The sequence below is a fragment of the Panthera uncia genome, chromosome A2, assembly GCF_023721935.1.
Source record: "Panthera uncia isolate 11264 chromosome A2, Puncia_PCG_1.0, whole genome shotgun sequence".
Lineage (NCBI taxonomy): Eukaryota > Metazoa > Chordata > Mammalia > Carnivora > Felidae > Panthera > Panthera uncia.
Window position 1 is genome coordinate 9,020,781 of NC_064816.1, and position 18,683 is coordinate 9,039,463.

At 57.6% G+C, this 18,683-nt stretch overlaps 2 protein-coding genes across 6 annotated transcripts; both read left to right on the forward strand.

The window, feature by feature from the left end:
* Window positions 1–171: 171 nt before the first annotated feature.
* Window positions 172–12,342, forward strand: YJU2B (YJU2 splicing factor homolog B). 5 transcript variants are annotated; one of them, XM_049639967.1, is made up of 11 exons: window positions 193–231; window positions 2,916–2,974; window positions 3,068–3,270; window positions 4,573–4,626; window positions 6,586–6,668; window positions 7,871–7,926; window positions 9,294–9,354; window positions 10,183–10,325; window positions 10,412–10,584; window positions 11,372–11,510; window positions 11,645–12,342. In XM_049639967.1, exons 3-11 carry the CDS (start codon window positions 3,268–3,270, stop codon window positions 12,124–12,126), a joined length of 1,194 nt encoding a protein of 397 aa, XP_049495924.1. In that variant the 5' UTR covers window positions 193–231; window positions 2,916–2,974; window positions 3,068–3,267; the 3' UTR covers window positions 12,127–12,342. The 5 variants fall into 5 exon arrangements, with proteins under 5 accessions (XP_049495927.1, XP_049495924.1, XP_049495922.1 ...); XM_049639965.1 differs by lacking the exon at window positions 193–231 and adding an exon at window positions 246–322; XM_049639966.1 differs by lacking the exon at window positions 193–231 and adding an exon at window positions 341–620.
* Window positions 12,343–13,379: 1,037 nt separating this feature from the next.
* On the forward strand, window positions 13,380–18,244 carry MRI1 (methylthioribose-1-phosphate isomerase 1). Its single transcript, XM_049639971.1, has 6 exons — window positions 13,380–13,568; window positions 13,648–13,886; window positions 14,701–14,876; window positions 16,187–16,363; window positions 16,442–16,666; window positions 18,021–18,244. The coding sequence occupies exons 1-6, from the start codon at window positions 13,437–13,439 to the stop codon at window positions 18,146–18,148; spliced, it is 1,077 nt and encodes a 358-aa protein (XP_049495928.1). The 5' UTR covers window positions 13,380–13,436; the 3' UTR covers window positions 18,149–18,244.
* The last annotated feature ends 439 nt before the right edge of the window (window positions 18,245–18,683 follow it).

Sequence of the window (18,683 nt, forward strand, 5' to 3'; positions counted from 1 at the left end):
GGGGGGGGGGGGGGGGGGGGGGGGGGGGGCTTCGTGTTGTCGCGCATTGGGAAGGGAAAGCCCGGATTGGTCCACTCCGTTTGGCAGTCGGCCAATCAAATCAGGGCGGCGCTGCCGCTTTGCCCCGCCTCGCGCTAGCGTCTGCGTTACGCGGTGAGTGCGCCACGCCCCCTTGCGCGCTCGGGACTGACTTCCGGGCACTGGCACGGCGTGACGTCAGGAGGAGGGCAGGTAAGTACAAGCGGGCGGTGGGGGCGGTCAGGCCCGGTGAGGGCCGGGGGTCTGGTCGTTGCTTCACCCGACCTCGGAGCCGCTCGACGGGGTGAGCGCGCGGGGGGTCGTTGGGCACTGCGGTTGTGGGCACGATGTCCGGAGCCGGCTCCGGTCCCAGCCGCGACCTTAGTCCCAACCCCAGGCAGTTTTATGTCTGAGGGGCCTTTGGGTTTTCTTATCTGAAAGATGGGACCAGTGAGCCCCTGCCTCGCTGGGTTATGGTGAAGATTTAGACGCTCGTGAAATGGTTTGGCATGGGAAGTAATCGAAAGTGCCAACATTTAACTCTGCATCAGGCGCTGTGCTAAGTCCTTCAACTCACTGAGCCTTGACAGCAACCTTATCAGGTTGATACTTTTATAAACCCTCCTTTACAGATGAGAAAACTCGGGCTCGGAGAGAAAGGCTTTGCCAAAAGTCAAAACCGCTAGCACGCGGCCGAATCGGGATCCAAGCCCACGCGCTATGCCCTAAGCCAGTGGGGTTTATAATAACTCCTGGCACCAACGACTAGAAATTTCTATACATCCATCCTATAACCCCCGCTCCCTGGGGTGGCAAAACCACTGTAAGAGCCCCAGCTCCTGTAAATGAGGTCCCCTGCGAACACTTCCAGCATCTTCATTCACAGCAACCCCAGAAAGTCAGTCCGGTCACCCTCATGTACTCGTTACAGATGAGCAAGTCGAAGTTCAGGGAAGCTCAGACACTGGCTGAGGTCACCCAGTTAGTGAGGACAGGAGCTGCGATGCAGGCCCAGGGAACTGTATCCCAAGCCGGGGTGGGCACTTAGCATTGTTAGGTTGCAAGTGACCTTGGGAAAATCCGGTCCGAGGACACACTTTACAGATGAAGGATCTGAGTCGTGAAGAGATGTTCAGGGTCATGGCAGAACAGTTTAAATTTTTTTTCAATGTTTATTTATTTTTGAGAGAGCGCAAGCAGGGGAGGGGCAGAGTGAGAGGGAGACACAGAATCGGAAGCAGGCTCCAGGCTCTGAGCCGTCAGCACAGAGCCCGACTCGGGACTCGAAGTCATGAACCGTGAGATCATGGCCTGAGCTGAAGTCAGACGCTTAACCGACTGAACCAGCCAGGTGTCCCTGTTACCAGACACTTTTGGATGATGGCACCGTGAGCCCTCATAGTTAGCAATTTTCCTTTCCAGGGAGTCCCAAGAGACTTCTGGCTTGAGGTCTGCCTCCACTAGTGTGATATGCACAGGGTCTTTGAGAAAACCCCTTAGGCGAACCCTCTAGAGCCGGAGACCAGAGTCTCTCGGCAGGCTGGTATGATAGCATTGAGGAACACCCAGGACCATTGAGGAACACCCAGGACGTGCCTTGGGCTTTTGCATTTATCAAGGAGCAGGTGTTTGTCCTCTGGGATCTTGGGTGCTTACACCGGATGTCGGTGACATTTATTTATTGAAAAAAATTTTTAACATTTATTTTTTGAGAGAGAGACAGAGCATGAGCAGGGGAGGGGCAGAGAGAGAGAGGGAGACAGAATCCGAAGCAGGCTCCAGGCTCTGAGCTGTCAGCCCAGAGCCCGACGCGGGGCTCGAACCCATGGACCGCGAGATCATGACCTGAGCCGAAGTTGGACGCTTAACCAACTGAGCCACCCAGGCGCCCCATGAATGGTTTTAAGTTCGTAAATGTTTGGGAAAGAATCAAGAGGAGCATGATATTTTGTGATGGGTGACAACCACGTGAAATGACACCTTCAGTGTGATGGCATCCAGTCACGCCGACTTCCATGTTGTCTACAGCTGCTTTACTAGCTATGATGGCAGAGTTGAGTCATTGGGACAGAGACAGTTGGGTCTGCAAAGCCAGAAATATTTACTCTCTGGTCCTTCATAGAGGAAATTTGCCAACCCCCATTCTAGAATATGCTTCCGTCCCGGGGCGCCTGGGTGGCTCAGTCGTTTGAGGGTCCGGCTTCGGCTCAGGTCACGATCCCACAGTTTGGGGGTTCGAGCCCCGCGTCGGGCTCTGTGCTGACAGCATGGAGCCTGCTTGGGATTCTACCCCCACCCTTCTGCTCTCAGAATACATGAATAAACATTAAAAAAAAAAAAATCCAAAAACCTTAGATTTGATACCTGTGTCACCTGCACTAATTCTCACGGAGCTCTAGTCAGTTAGGAGTGGTTCATGCAGTCAGCATTCCTCGGGGGCCACATGCTGTCCCAGGTGCTGGAGGTACAGCACAGAGTGGCCTGGTGGAGGAGACAGACTGTAGACAAGTAAACCGACACAGGGTGATGTGATAGGGACTCCAGGGACGAAGTGGCTTTCGATCACGTGGTCAGATGAGGCCTCTGACACAGACGATGCTTGAGCTGAGACCTGTGACAACAGACAGCTGGTGGGAGAGCATGCATTCAAGGCGCTTGGCCTGCACCTGCTGAGCCTTTGACGGCCTCTAGGAAGCCAGCGTGACTGGAACAGAGTGAGGGACAGGGAGAGGGGTAAGAGGCGGACTTGGAGAGGCAGGCAGGGGCCCCGTAGGCTGTGGGGAGGGCTTTGGCTTGAATTCTCAAACCAAAGGGAATCACTGGAGGGGTTTAGGCAGGAGAACGATGTTTCAGATTTCTATTTTAAGACCTCTTTCTGGTCCCTGTGGGGAACACAGACCGTGGCAGTCAAGGGCAGAGCCAGGAGACCAGGGAGGAGGCAGCTGCAGTGGTCCAGGTGAGCCGTCCTGGGGGCCGTGAAGGATGAGAAGCGTCAGACGTGAAATACATGTTGGCTGGAGAGTGAACAGGACGCTCTCTCTCTACGCAGACAAACATCACTCTTTGGAGGGTCGTCTGAGCCGCCACCACACACAGCCCTTTGCAGGGAGGCCGTGGACCCTCCCCCAGGCTCCCCAGGAGGGCAGGACTAGGCAGGGAGGCGACACTGAGCAATCTGCAATCCGTGTCTCATCACCTCTTCGGATCAGCCGATCAGTCGAGGGCGAGGACCAGTAGGCAGCTTGCAAGATGGTGAGTAGACAGCCTCATGCTCACCGGGTTTTTCTTCTGGTCTTTGTCAGGCCCCCGAAGTAGCCCTTTCCCTCCTCCTCTCCAGGCTGTAAGGAGGTATTTCCAAACTCCGGATCATGATCTTTTTGGTGCATTGGTTCTCAAAGTTGGCATTGCACTAAAATCACCCAGGGAGCTTTTTCCTTTCCTTTCTTTCTTCTTTCTTTCTTTCTTTCTTTCTTTCTTTCTTTCTTTCTTTCTTTCTCTCTCTCTCTCTCTCTCTCTCTTTCTTTCTTTTTTAAGGAGGTGAAATTCAAACAACATCAAATTAACCATTTTAGAGTGTACGATTTAGTGGCATTTAGTATTTTCATATTGTCGGACAACCACCACCTCTATCTATTTCCAAAGCATTTCCATCTCCCCAAAAAGGAAATCCTATCCCCACGAGCAGTCCCTCCCCAGCCCCCAGCAACCACCCGTCTGCTTCCTGTCCACATGGACTTTCCTGTTTGGGACATTTCATGTAAGTGGAATCATACGCTATGTGGCCTTTTGCATTTGGCTTCTTTCACCAAACACAATGTGTTTGAGGTTCATCCACGTCGCAGCAGGAGTCAGGACGTCATTCCTCTTTGTGGCCGAATAATATTCCACCGTCCAGATCGGCCGCATGGTGGGTCCCCATCCATCCGTTGAAAAACGTTTGAGTTGTTTCTGCCATTTGGCTCTCGTCACTACGGCTGCTAGGAGGGTGCGTGCACAACGATTTGTCCAAACACCTGCTCCCAGGTTGCTTTTTAAAAGCCCGGGGGTCCGGGTGCCAGACCCCGGAGGAGCCCTCGTCAGGAGGGGCGGGGCCCAGGCGTCAGGATTTTAGAAACTCGTCAGGTGCACGCAACGTTCGGCCAAGTTGGAGACCCACTCCTACCTGGGTCATCAGGTCAATTTATTGGGCGGCTGCCAGCATTTAGAAAGTGAGACCCTGGCAGCTGGATAGGCGTTCTTTCCCGAAGCCCGTGCTGTGCTCTGTCTGTATGATGCACGTGTTTATGCAGCGGCTGTGTTAACGTGTCCTGCTGTCAGTCGTGGTCCCCAAAACACGGGAAGCCCTTGCTTTAGCAGAGTCGGATTCTCTTGTAATTTTCCACTGTGACGACAGCGGCTCGCCAGTCCCCAAGTCACGGTCCCCGGTCCGACCCAGAGCCCAGGGCTTCTCTGGGACGTCCCTCAACCTCCCCCCCACGGCCCTCCATCCGGGCCCTGCCCCTGCAGGCCTCCTGGAGGGCCCTCTCTGAGTCACATCTCTCTTCTGCTTTCCAGGGTGAAAGGAAAGGTACAAACAAGTATTACCCTCCGGATTTCAATCCCGAAAAGGTAAGGCCGGGTTCCCTTCCCTGTGTCCACGATAGCAAAGAGACTCCACAGAGCAGGGGCCACGTAGCACGGCATCCCCCCCTGACGTCAGGGCCACGGCTGCAGGAGCGTGGGTGGCCTCTGAAGTGTCACTGCCTCGCTGGTTTGCACTTGTCACAGGAGTCTCGGGACAGTCTTTTTTTTTGTTTTTTTTTTTTTTTTTTTAGCATTTATTCATTTTTGAGAGACAGAGTGAGAGTAGGGGAGGGGCTGGGGGGGTTGGTGAAACACAGAATCTGAAGCGGGCTCCAGGCTCTGCACTGACAGCCTGACAGCAGTGAGCCCAACATGGGCCTCGAACCCACGAACCGTGAGATCGTGACCTGAGCCGAAGCCAGACGCTTAACCGACTGAGCCACCCAGGCGCCCCACAGGACGGTCTTTATTCCCCGTGGAAAATGGGGCTGTGTGGTCAGTGACCTTTTACCCTGGGCCCAGCGTGGCCCATTTCCTGCGAAGGTCAGGGTGAAGTCCAGCACGTGGGCTGCGTCAGACCCCCTTTGCACTCTCAGCTCTGGCTCCTCTGCCTTCCTCTTTGTTCCCTGTGCTGTTCCCTCCGCCTGGAATCTCTTCTTCTTTTGACCACAGGCGCCTTCCCTTCCTTCGGGTCTCTCCCCACAGGGGGCTTCCCTGACCCCCGTCTCGTTCTCTGTGGCGTCACCTAGGGCTTTATTTCTCATCGTAGCCGTTATAACTCCGGGATGCGCTATCCCTTCATAGGGATGGTGTTCCGTGTCCCCCTCTAGAATGTCCACCTGAGGGCAGAGACGTTCATCCGTCCCGTTCACAACTGTGGTCCCACGCTGTAGGTGCTCAGTAAGGGCCCGGTGAGTGAATCGGTGCATCCCAGCTTCGTGGTCCTGGGCACGTGACTGGCCTTTCTGTGCCACAGTTTCCCCATATGTCAAAAGGGGAAAATAAAAAACGGCCCTATGTCACAGGATCCTTGAGGGGTTGAAACAAGATGACACAGGGCACCCGTCTGGCTCAGTCGGTAGAGGTGCAACTCTTGATCTCGGGGTTGTAAGTTCGAGCCCCAGGGTGGGTATAGAGATTACTTAAAAATAAAATAAGGGGGGCGCCTGGGTGGCTCAGTCGGTTAAGCGTCCGACTTCGGCTCAGGTCATGATCTCACGGCTTGTGAGTTCGAGCCCCGCGTTGGGCTCTGGGCTGATGGCTCAGAGCCTGGAGCCTGCTTCCGATTCTGTGTCTCCCTCTCTCTGCCCCTTCCCCATTCATGCTGTGTCTCTCTCTGTCTGAAAAATAAATAAACGTTAAAAAAAAAATTTTTTTTTAATTTAAAAAAATAATAATAAAGTAAAATAAGGGGCACCTGGGCAGCTCAGTCAGTTAAGCGACCGACTTCAGCTCAGGTCATGATATCTCATGGTTTGTGGGTTCGAGCCCCACATCGAGCTCTGTGCTGACAGCTCAGAGCCTGGAGCTGCTTCGGATTCTGTGTCTCCATCTCTCTCTGCCCCTCCCCACCCCCCTTTCAAAAATAAACACTAAAAAAGGTAATTAGAAAAAATAAAAAAATCATAAAGTCACCTTTACAAAAAAAGAGAAGATACACACGTAGTACCCAGTAAACACTAACCAGTACTGACATCTCACCTGGTCTGCCCCACAGCACCAGAGGTGATGACAGTCATTGTCCCCAGTCGACAGAGGAAACAGAGGCTGGAAAGCAAAAAGTGAGGTCACTCCCTGGGGTCATGCAGCTCTTTCAGCTCCTAAACGGAAGAACAAAGATTCAGACTCATATATTCCTGATTCCAACCCCACTTGCCCCACCAAGGCCTCAGTGCCTCACAGTCGGCTGTTAACACCGCCCACAGGACCTGAGAAAGAGGCCTCTCTCAGCCTGCGAGAGACAGCCTTGCTGTGCTAACCTGCTCCTGTGTCCTTTCCGTGCAGCATGGCTCTCTCAACCGATACCACAACAGCCACCCGCTACGGGAGCGGGCTCGGAAGCTGTCCCAAGGCATCCTCATTATCAGGTAAGACCCTGGCATCACCTGAGGATCCCTGCATTTGTGCCACCTGGCATCGGTCTCTGGGAGAATTCAGCGCCCCTGATTTTGCCCCGTTTGCAGGGCCTTAATTCCATAAAGCAGAAAGTCTCTGTATCAGTCAGCTGTTGCCGGGTAACAAAATGATGAACATGTATTATGTGTTGCTCCCAATTCTGCAGCTCAGCTGGATGTCTCTGCTGGCCTTACCTGGGCCTGGCTGACCTGGGCTGGGCTCTCTCATGCGTCGGGGGTCACCTGCCTGGGGGACTGCCTGGTCCGGCACGGCCCGGGCCAGCACGACCGGGCTCTGCTCCACATGTCTGTCATCCCCCAGTTGCTAACCTGGCCGTGTTCACATGGGAGCACCCAGCTTCCAGAAGAGACTGGGCGGAGGCAGGCAAGGACTCTTGAGGCCACAGCCCAGAGCTGGCACACTGTCACTTCTGTCTCACTGATGGCCCAGTCGTGTTGCAGGGGGAGGGGCAGTTACGTGCTCGACATTCCACCTCTCGACAATACGTGCTGCAGAGGCACATTGCCAAGGGCACGGATATGGGGAGGAGAAAGAATCACGGCCACACTGTCACTGAGCCAGGACAGTGGCCCTTCCCGCAGGGCTCTCCTTTTATTTCTGGCCCGTGCCCCCGCGGGCCACCCAGAACAAGTAGCAGAAGCCAGCCTATGCTGCCTCGGAAGGACGAGCCCTTCTCTGCTTCGTGGACTCTGACCTCAGTCTCTATGGTCCATCGTGGGCCTGATTAGATCCACTGACAAAATCACGAGAGGTCAGAATGTCTTTGGAAAAAGAATCAAGATCGGAGGCCCAGCAGTGGCCTCAGGAAGCCGAGAGCTGAAGGTCACTGCAAAACACAAAACACCCCGCACCTCCATGCTCCAGCCGCTCTGTTTGCTGAGCCCTCAGCTCACCTGTACGGTGTCTTTCCTTCACCCCATTATTCCTTCCATAACGGTGTCTCAAACTGGAAGCCTTGTCGCTCCCGTACACGGACGGCCAGGTCACGCGTCGCAAATGGAAGCACGGAGAAGAAGTTTCCTAAACTCTGGCTGGGCCGCTGCTCCTCCCCTTGGCTCCCCCCACCCGCCGTGGCCTCGGCCGGCGCGGGTGCGCGGACCCAGGGAGAGCCCGAGCGCACCGGGCGCCAACGAGCTCTTTTCTCTTCGTGTAGGTTTGAGATGCCCTATAACATCTGGTGCGACGGCTGCAAGAACCACATCGGCATGGGTGAGCCCCGCCCACCCTTCCGTTCCTCGCCCCGCCCCCGACCACTCAGCCCCGCAGGTGGCCAGCCCCTTGGCCGCTGGGCCCAGGAGAGACCGTCTCCACCAGGGGCCCCCGATCAGGCTTCGGAGAGGAAACGGGCACCCGAGTGACTGGTGGGTTGTGGACACCTTGTCGCAGAGCAGTTAGGAGGCCCGGCCTTGCCACTTCCTAGCTAGCCGGACCTCAGCAAGTGACTTAGTCTCTGTGTGCCTCAGTTTACCTACCCATAAGACTCACGTGGTAGGAGAGCTGTGTGGCAGGCCAAGTGCATAACCCACGGCACAGAGTACCCACGAGGGCTCAGGACTTAAACCGCTGCTGCCTGTGCTGTGACCTTTAATATTGGACCCCTGTCCATGCCACAGATGGGCAGACAGACAGACGTGGGGCCACGGCCCCACTGGGCAGCTCTGAGATCTCAGGCAGGTGACATGACCCACCTGGCTTCCACGTCCTCCTCGGAAACAGGGACCCTCAGCTCTTCACGCAGCGCCTGGCCCGGTGCAGCAGCTCATTCTGTAAACGGGAGCGGTGGCCCTTGGCAGTAGGGGCTGGCCACTGTCACAGGGGCCACAGAAGAGCAGGAAGGAGGGGCTGGGCCACCCCACTGCTACGGAGGATGAGTGAATCCTCCCCACCCAGTAGGTCCCCCTGATCAGACCCAGCCAGGGGCACCTGCCCCAAAGGCCCCCGGGTGCTCAGGGGACAGAAAGCAGGACGCGGCCTAACACCCAAGGTGGGTCACCCTCAGGGCTGTGAACCGAAGCAGCCACCAGGAAAGGGAAACTCAGGCCATGCCACCTGCCAGCCCAAGCTCTGTTTTTGTGGTTTAAAGCTTTTTTTCTACCCCATAAGCGAGACCAGACCGGTCAAGAATACGAACCATCTAATCAGTGGAAAACCCGAAAACGCAGATGTTATTAGTGAAAGCCAACCCTCCTTGAACACCTGCCAAGGCCAGCCCCCGTGCTAAGTGATGTGTGTGTATCGTCGGCCCCTGTAGTTGTCACCGCAGCGCCGTGTGGTGAACAGGATAGTCGTCCCTGTTGAATAGGTGGGGAAACTGAGCAGCCGACCTACGGCCGCGTAGCTGGTATGTGCTGAAGTCGGTATTTGAACCCGGACCCTCCTGCCGCCACCCACACTCCTCTGTGGCTTGAGCACCTGTTGTGTGGCCTGGACACAGCTCTTTCCCACCTTGAACTTCAGGGCTCTCCAGAGGTGTCTCCCCTGCGGGTACACAGAATAGCACCCCTGTCTGCCCCCTGTCAGCAGAGACGCTGGGGGTGGCCTAAACCTGAGCCTCTGTTCTTTCCCTGTCCTCCCAGGTGTTCGATACAATGCAGAAAAGAAGAAGGTTGGCAATTATTACACAACGCCCATCTACAGGTAGGGGCAGCCTGGCGGGTGTCCCAGAGGGACACATTGGTTAGCTACAGGGTGAGGGGGCCACAAAGGAGTCGCAGTAGGAGGGCAGCCATTCCCTGATGGCCATTTGCAACGGTCCTTTCCTGGAAACTGCCCTGGTCTGTCAGTCCGGGCACATCCCTCTGGCTAGGACCCTCCATGGCTCCCACCTTCCTCAGACTAAAAAAAGCCTGAGTCCTCCCCACTGCCCACAAGGCCTTGCACATTCTGCCCGGTCCCGTCTGTGTCCTCACCTCCTTCCACTCTCCCCCTGAGTTCCCTCACACACACACCCCCCATTGAAGGCCCCCCACCTCGATGCTCTCAGCCTGGAATGCTCTTCTCCAGACATCTGCAAGGCTCCCTCTCCTTCTTTGGGTTTCTGCTCCAACACCACCTCTCAGAGAGGCCTCTTCCAGAGCAGCAGTCACCCCCCAACACTGGTTGCTTGTGCATTTGCTGCGAGCGTGGCCCCTGCTGGGATGTCAGCCCCTCTAAGAGCAGGTTGGCGTCCTTCACCGCCGTGTCCTCAGCAGCGGCTGCCAAGCCTGCCGCAGGGCAGCCTCGCTCGGGAGGGTTTGTTGAATGCACGAAGCGAAGGAGCAAACTCCAGACAGAAGGTCAGCTCTGGGGCGATGGGACGGTGTGTGTCTCACCCACAGCCATGACCCCAGACACAGAGCTTGGTGGGTAGCAGGTGCTCAGTGAACGCTTCCCGAATGATGCTCACCAGTGGAAGGAAGCAGGCGAGGGGTGACGGGTGGCCTGGGGCCGCCGCGGTGTCCTGACGTGCGCCCTGTGCCCACCCAGGTTCCGGATGAAATGCCACCTGTGTGTCAACTACATCGAGATGCAGACGGACCCCGCCAACTGCGACTACGTGATTGTGAGTGGCGCCCAGCGCAAGGAGGAGCGCTGGGACATGGAGGACAACGAGCAGGTGCTGACGACAGGTGAGCACGGGGGAGGGGTGGGCCCGGAGGCCAGCCCCGAGCCCGAGCCCGAGCCCGAAGGCCCTGCCGCATTCCCGCTGTGGCAGAGCATGAGAAGAAGCAGAAGCTGGAGACGGACGCCATGTTCCGCCTGGAGCACGGCGAGGCCGACCGGAGCACGCTCAAGAAGGCCCTCCCCACCCTGAGCCACATCCAGGAGGCCCAGAGCGCCTGGAAGGATGACTTCGCTCTCAACAGCATGCTGCGGAAAAGGTTCCGGGTGAGTGGGGCTCCCGCGTGGCGTCGGGACCACGAGGGGGCAGGGGCCACCGACGTCGGAGGGGGGAGAACGCAGATGCGGCCCTGGCCCCACCACATGCCAGCTCCAGCTGGGCCATTTAGCCCTCTGAGCCTCAGTGTCCCCATCGGACCACGTCCCTACCTCGGGGCACCCACGGGAAGCCCCTGGCCCAGCAGCTGTTATTAAGCAGGTAGCCCCTTCCGGGGAGCCCCCGCTCTGCCTTCAGCAGACTCTCTGAGGGAAAGAAAGCTTCGAGCTAGAGCACAGGTGAGGCCCAGCCCCGCCAAGGGGGACAGCCGAGGCCCAGCAGGGCCCTGACCTACTACTCAGCTCCTAACACGTATTTCACGGGTCCACGCGGCCATCCCAGAACGGAGCCCCGAGATCATCAACCCACGCCCGCACGATTGCCAAAATATCTCTGCCGTACCCTGTGGTAAAAAATGTCTGAAAGGGGAGAGTCGCTTACGACGAAGCGTGGCCGTGCGTGTTTCAGTGTACAAGTGCCTGAGTGCAGAGTCGCTGAGGGCACACGTACAGACCCCGACTCGCACCCCCGGGGTCACGGTCCTCCCTCGATGTCTGCTCGCGTCGCCCACTTGCTGGGTGGCTTCCACGTCCCGGGCACCGCGTGAGGCCCTTGCCTCGGATGAGCTCGAAGAGGAGGAAACCGAGTGGCGTCACGCACCCCGGGTCAGCGGGCAGGGGAGAGGCGGGTCTTCGACAGCCACCATACCTTTCCCCCACCCTGTCCCCCACCACACAGGAGAAGAAAAAAGCCATGCAGGAGGAGGAGGAGAGGGACCAGGCGTTGCAGGCTAAGGCGAGCCTGGCCATCCCGCTGGTGCCCGAGACGGAGGACGACCGCAAGCTGGCCGCCCTGCTCAAGTTCCACACCCTGGACTGTGCGTTGGGGGGCCAGTGGGCAAGGGGGACCGGGTGGGCAGATACGGAGGTCCCCGGCCATGAGCGGGCCACGGCAGGCCAAGGCAGAGGGCGGCTGTGGACCTCCTTCCCTCTCTTGCCTCCCCATCCCCAGCCTATGAGGACAAGCAGAAACTCAAGCGGACGGAGATCATCAGCCGCTCCTGGTTCTCCTCCACCCCGGGACCCCGCGCCGGCAGCAGCAAAGCTGGCAGCGTCCTGAAGAAGCTGGCCCAGAACCGCAGATGCGCACCGGTCGGCTCCCCCATCACCGTAGAGGACCTGGGCATCGTGCGGCGGCGGTCCCGAGAGGCCTTGGAGAGCCTCCGGCTCGCCGCGGAGACCCCCAAGCCTGGGGAGCCATGGGTGCCAGAGGGGAACACCCAGGACAGGCCCGCATCCCCCCCAGACTGCTCTCCGGAGACAGCCGAGACCCCCAGGAGCAGGGGGCCTCCGGGGCATGCGGGGAAACGTCAGGACAGACCCCGGTCCCCACCAGGCCCCTCTCAGGAGGCAGCCGCCTCCCGGGACACACCACACCCGGGCACCCTCAGCTCCTCCCTGGTGGCCGATTACTCCGACTCAGAGAGTGAGTGAGCAGTTCTGGGCACTGGACCTGCTCCAGAGGCTGCGACCCAGCCAGGAGGCCCCTCCCGGACTGCAGCCTTGCTTGCCCCCCAGCCCTCCGAGCTCTCAGACGCTGCCCCTCCCGAGACCTCGCCTTCCTGCAGCAGTGGAGCTATTTATTTGGTCCTGGAGAGGCTGTTTGTGCCTTGTGGGACGACATCCCAACATTAAAGCCCTGCTTCTTTGTCCCTGCCTCAGGTTGCTAGATGGGCCCAGGGGCTGACTCCCCCCCGCACCCCACCACCCAGCTAAGCTTCGCAGGACCCTCACCAGCCAGCGTGATGCTACGGCCACAGCCACCATCCCCGCCCAGCATGAGGGTTTCAGTGTGGTAGCTCAGGTTGGCCTGCAATCAGAGCGGACTTCCCAGAGGAGGCAGTACAGTCTGAGTGCGAAAGGTGGAGGGGGGACCAGGCAGCAGGAACCGCACAGTTTGGACTGGGAACATAGGACGTGCCTGAAGCAGTCAAACCCGGAGCATGCAAGTGTGGGGTTTTTGTTCTCCCCAGCCTCTAGGGATGCCTTGGAAAGGTCACGAAAAGGCCCTTTCCCCTACCCCCTTCCCTGCCATGGTGCATCTTTTGGAGGGAACTGGTAAACTGAACAGGAAACAGCTCAGAAACAGCAGGGCATCCACCCAGAAACCTGACCGGCCACCTCCCTTTACTTAAACCGGGAAAAGGAAGAGCATTTAACAAACGTGGGGGTTTGTAGCCCCAGGGGATACGGCCGTGACCCAGCCACACAGTGCGCGCTTGGTGCTGAGGTTCTGGCCAGATTCATACTTCGCCTGATGGGGCATGGTGGCCCCAGGGGCTGTCCCCAGCCCACCAGCCTTTGCTCCCTGCAGGGAAGGGAAGGTTTCAGGGCAACAGTAAGAGCCCCTTAGTCTCTGAAATACCCAATGCGGGCCTTTAATTGGAGACCACCTTCAGCATTCTCTGTGGCTGAAGAAATCAGGCACCTAAGGGTGCCCACCTGGGATTTGGGGGACCTTGCTGCGAGCCCTTAACTCCGGTCAGCCGAACGGGAAACAACACGGCCCCAGAAACGGTGCGCTCTGGTTTCCAGAAGGCGGCTAACTGCCCAAACTCAGCCCTGGGGGTAGGGCGGGCTCGGCCTCCTGGACGGCCGGTCCTGCGGGGTTGCTGTGCGCACGCGCCTCCGTCCGAAAGGGCGGGGCGGGTCCTGCCCACTCCTTGCGTCCTATCCCCGCGCGTGCGCAGGGAGCCCCCCTCCCCCCCGTCCTTCCAGAGCGGCGTGAGCGAGGCGGCGGTACCATGGCCTTGGAGGCGATCCGCTACTCCCGGGGCTCGCTGGAGATCCTCGACCAGCTGCTGCTGCCCCAGCACAGCCGCTACGAGGCAGTGGGCTCGGTGCGCCAGGCCTGGGAGGCTATCCGCGCCATGAAGGTGGGACCGCGCGGCGCAGCGACGGGGCAGGGATGGGAGGGGGGCGGCCCCTTCTGACGCCGCGATCCCTCCCCTCCAGGTGCGCGGCGCTCCGGCCATCGCGCTCGTGGGCTGTCTCAGCCTCGCCGTGGAGCTGCAGGCGGGTGCGGGGGGACCCGGCCTCGCCGCACTGGTGGCTTTCGTGCGCGACGCGCTGAGCTTCCTGGTCACCGCTCGGCCCACCGCGGTCAACCTGGCCCGCGCGGCCAGCCAGCTGGCCGACGCCGCAGCCTTGGAGGCCGAGCGCGAGGGCGCCACGGAAGAGGCGGTCCGGGAGAGGTAGGGAGGCCTTGGGCCAAACACTGCTCCGCGTGGAAGCTGTTGACTCATCTTTTCGCACAGCGACCCGTTTTACATACAGGAAAACTGAGGCACGGCATGTCAGTCCAAGGCCACGCAAGCGGGACTAAGAGCCCTTACCGGACAGCTGCGTCCCAAGGTCCTTGCACTCAAGTTCAAGTCTCTTGAGTCTGCCTCCCCAGAATATGCCCAGCCCCATCTGCCTCGGAGGTCCCTTTTGCAGCCACTGCATTCTCCTAGTTTTTCTTTTTGAGGAATTTTGCTTCCTGCCTTGATTCCTTCCCTGCCCTTTTGTTTTTCTACTCTTCTCTGTTGCAGCTACGTGATCACTTGGCATGTTTCTTGACCTTACCCAGCTTACTCCCGTCTCAGGGCCTTTGCACACGCCATCTCTTGCAGGCCAGGTATCCACAGAGCTTACTCTCTGTCAGGTTTCAGGTTTCTGTCTTCCCCACACCTCACGTAACACAGCTCATCCCCCCATCTCTGTCCCCTGACTCTGCTGCCTTCTCCTTCATTAATTGCTTACCACCTGCCTCCCCCACCCTAGCGGGAGCTCCACAGGGGCAGAGATTTTTTGTGCTGTGCTCTCCAGCGCCCATGAGGTACTCGGTAAACATACGTTAAGTGAGCAAGTGGTGTGACAGGTGACGGTCCAGAAGAGTGCAGGTCCCACAGCCTGGAGAGGCTGTGAGCAGGAGGGCTCCTACTGAGCGGTGTTGGGCAGGGAGGAGGGGCTAGCCTGGGCCCCAAGGCCTGGTGGCTGGTGCTGAGAGCCCCTTGTCGGCCCCAGAGTGATCTGCTGTGCCGAGGACATGTTGGAGAAAGACCTCAAAGACAATCGGAGCATCGGGGACCTCGGAGCCCGCCACCTCCTGGAGCAGGTGGCTCCTGGGGGCGGCAAGGTGACCGTGTTGACCCACTGCAACACTGGTGCCCTGGCCACTGCTGGCTATGGCACAGCCCTGGGTGAGTGGGCATCATGGGAAGGGGGAAGAGCCCCTTTTGGATGCTAGAGAAAGAAACCCTAGTCACTTTACCCACCAAAAAAGATGTGAAGTTCCTTTTTTTTTTTTAATAAGTTTAAGTACTTTTAAACATTTATTTATTTTTGAGAGAGAGTAAGCGAGTGGGGGAGGGGCAGAGAGAGAAGGACAGAGGATCTGAAGCAGGCTCCGTGCTGACAGCAGAGAGCCCGATGTGGGGCCATGAGATCATGACCTGAGCCAAACTCGGATGCTTACCCGACTGAGCCAGCCAGGTGCCCCGGTGAAGTTATTCTTGTGCAGAAGTGCTTAGGTGGTTGGCTTCAGGTGTGGCTGGATCCAGGTGTTAGATAGTGGCATCAGGATCCATCTATCCCTGTCCCCTAGATCCTGCCCTCCATGATGGCATCATTCTCATGCTCCACGGGTCAGCAGGGAGGCTGCTAGGATTCAGATCATGAGGAAGAGAGCCAAGGGTCTCTGTGTTGACAGTGCTGGAAAAGTCTCCTTATATCTCAGGGGCTCTGATAGGGCCACTTGCCCATCCGGGATCAATCGGTCAACGGGCCCAGACTGAGCCTTGTGCTCAGAATGGGCACGATGTGAACTCCAAGAGGACTGAGAAGGGAGTGGCCCCCCAAAAGAAAGAATGGGATAGCTGTGACCAGGACAGTGGGGAACAGGTCTTGGGGGTCAAAATAGTAGATGCCACTTGACCCTAAATTCTCGGAGATTTGCCTACCTGCCTGGGTCCTGCCCTTGTGCTTGGGGACTGAGGCCTTGATGGCAAGATACTCGTTTATTCACTCAATAAACATCAGTTAAGAACCCGAGTACCCCACCATTCCTGCATACATGCATTCCTCTATTCACTCAACGCTTACTAAGCACCTGCTGTGTACCAGGCACAGTTCTAGGCACTGGGGACCCAGCAGTGAAAACAGTAGACAAAACCTCTGCCCCAGGGAACAGGAAAGTAGGAAGAAGTAACACAAGCAAGTCGGTAAATACGCAGGCTGCGTTCGAGGGTGATGAGTACGAAAGAGCAGAGAAGGGGTCGGAGGGGTGGGGGTGGGGGGGGCTGTGCGAGATCGAGGAATCAGGGAGGGCCTCCCGGAGAAGGTGTTCTCTAAGCCCACACGTACCGGGCACAGGAAACCATCACTGCAGGGGCCCGGGGATGAGACTGTGCCTGGCGAGGCTTTGGTGAGCTGTGCTTCTAAACAGCGAGCCGCTCGGCCCACGTGTCGCTGTCTGTTTCATCCTGACCTTCTGGTGGGCCGAGCCCTACAGGGGTGATCCGCTCGCTGCACACCCTGGGCCGTCTGGACCACGCCTTCTGCACGGAGACCCGGCCCTACAACCAGGGAGCCCGGCTGACCGCCTTCGAGCTGGTCTACGAGCGGATCCCCGCCACGCTCATCGCCGACAGCATGGCGGCAGCCGCCATGGCCCACCGAGGGGTGTCAGGTCAGCGGGCGCGATGCCGGTGGGCGGGGCTTCCAGGCGTCCGGGGCCAGGTTAGGACCCCAGCATCTTGCTCCCCAGCCGTCATCGTAGGAGCCGACCGCGTGGTTGCCAACGGTGACACAGCCAACAAGGTGGGCACCTACCAGCTGGCCATCGCTGCCAAGCACCACGGCATCCCCTTCTACGTGGCTGCCCCCAGCTCCTCGTGCGACCTCCATCTGGAGACAGGCAGGGACATCGTCATCGAGGAGCGCCCAGGGCGGGAGCTGACCGACGTCAACGGGGTCAGGATTGCAGCCCCCGGTAAGCTGGCCCCTTAAAGGTGGGCACCACGGCACCTGGGCACGTCCCTTTAGGCACCCTGGCCCCTTCCTGGGGGCAGGTGGATTTAGGGCATCACGGGCCTTCTGGGGCATAAGCGGCTCCTTCGACCCATTTCTTGGAACAGAAGCGTCTTGAAGGTCAGATTCAAGGTCGGAATGTACAACTAATGAGTTAGGAGACTTCAGGCAAGCTGTCCTGCTCTTCTCCATTTCGTTTTCCTCCCTTAAAGAAGAAATAAGAATACTGCCTAGCCCAGTGCCTGTGAAGAGACACTGATGCTCTCAGCTTCCCCACCCCACCTGGAGCAGACTGCCTGAGTTCTCCCATCCCCAAGAGCCCCAGCGTTCACCGTCTGTGAGATGCACTCTTACTATGACCCGCCTCACAAACCCCTGGGTGGTCAGCGAATCAGCCCAGGTGACATGAGGAACCGTGCCTGACCCTTACTTAGTGCTCATTGGATAGTAACAATTACATGGGGCATCTGGGTGGCTCAGTCGGTTAAGCGTCGGACTTGAGCTCAGGTCATGATCTCACAGTTCGTGAATTCGAACCCCGCATCGGGCTCTCTGCTGCCAGCTCAGAACCCACTTCAGATCCTCTGTCCCCGTCTGTCTCTGCCCCTCCCCCATGTGCACACACGCTCTCTCTCTCAAAAACAAACATTAAAAAAAACAAAGAACTGTGAGCCAGAGAAAACTGTTACAGGCCCCCAGTTTGCAGCCTCTTGTGTAAGTGGTGGTTATTCGCTCAGCAAATATTTTAGAGTACCTGACCGATGCTAGGTGCTGTGCTAAACGCAAGGGATACAGGAATGAAAAAGTCATAAAATCCCTGCGCTTGTGGAGCTGACAATCCAAGATAAATAACAAAATCACAGTGTGTGTTAGAGGCGGGCAAGGGCTCAGGAGAAAAGGCAAGGAAAGGCACGGGAAGTGTTGGCGCAGGGAGATTTAGACAGAATGATTAGAGAAGGCATCGCTGAGAAGGTGACATCTGAGCAAAGACCTGAAGGAAACGAAACAGCGAGTGAGTCGTATGTTGGAGGCAGAAGGGACTGCCCGTGCAAAGGCTCTCGGGTGGGCTCTGTGAGGTTCTTAATGCGATCCTTGGAGCAGGCGGAAGCAGGATAGATGTATGTAAGACTCCTAAACCTTCTGAGACGATGCTGAGTGCTAAAACCCGCCCCCTCATGCACTTGCAGAGTGACTATCCCCGGATTCTCAAGGATTCTCGAAGTCCCAGAACCCCAATGGGGGAGACAGGACACAACACCTTGAGAGCTGTCACAGAGCCAAATACTGCTTTCTTGCCTCCTCCTTCTCTCCTGCAGGGATTGAGGTTTGGAATCCTGCCTTCGATGTCACCCCCCACAACCTCATCACCGGCGGCATCATCACAGAACTGGGGGTCTTTGCTCCTGAGGAGCTCCGGGCAGCCCTAAGCACCACCGTCTCCTGAGGGTGGGGACCCCAGCTGGACCCCAGGAGTAACCAAGCTGACTCTCCATATCCTGCCCCCATTCCCTTAGGTTTTGTAATAAACTTATTCATTGAATGGCTTGCCCCAAAACTGACTTTCTTCCCCGCAGCTACACTTCTTCCTAGAGCAGGGAGAGCACACAGGGCCTTTGCATGGCTTTCAGAGCCCTGTAACTGGAGCCAGCCTGCCCAAGTTCAAAACCCAGCTCAGCCACTTTCTCTGCTGTGTGACCTTGGTCGAGTCACTTCACCTCCTCGTGCCTTGGGTGTTCTCATGTATAAAATGTTCTCAGGTTGCTTCAGGGCCAGAACTAGGATGGTACCTGGGGTGCAGAATTTTAAACGGCACACCAAAAAGCTCAGTAATCAAGTAACAGCTTCTTGCACAACTTGACCGTACCTCACCCCTGACACTGGCCCTCATTCCAAGAAAATCTTACTTGCGGTCTCAGGCACCTGCTCTGCAGGCTGTGGTTTGATGATTTTACATTTATGATACTAAAATTTTATGTTTA

What these genes read in the sequence shown, in the direction of transcription:
- YJU2B (XM_049639970.1), top strand. An exon ending in TACACAACGCCCATCTACAG is followed by an intron (nt 9,355 to 10,182) that starts GTAGGGGCAGCC and finishes GTGCCCACCCAG; the next exon opens with GTTCCGGATGAAATGCCACC. An exon ending in CGAGCAGGTGCTGACGACAG is followed by an intron (nt 10,326 to 10,411) that starts GTGAGCACGGGG and finishes CCGCTGTGGCAG; the next exon opens with AGCATGAGAAGAAGCAGAAG.
- MRI1 (XM_049639971.1), top strand. Translation starts at nt 13,437, where the DNA reads ATGGCCTTGGAGGCGATCCGCTACTCCCGGGGCTCGCTGGAGATCCTC. An exon ending in GAAGAGGCGGTCCGGGAGAG is followed by an intron (nt 13,887 to 14,700) that starts GTAGGGAGGCCT and finishes TGTCGGCCCCAG; the next exon opens with AGTGATCTGCTGTGCCGAGG. An exon ending in GGCCCACCGAGGGGTGTCAG is followed by an intron (nt 16,364 to 16,441) that starts GTCAGCGGGCGC and finishes CTTGCTCCCCAG; the next exon opens with CCGTCATCGTAGGAGCCGAC.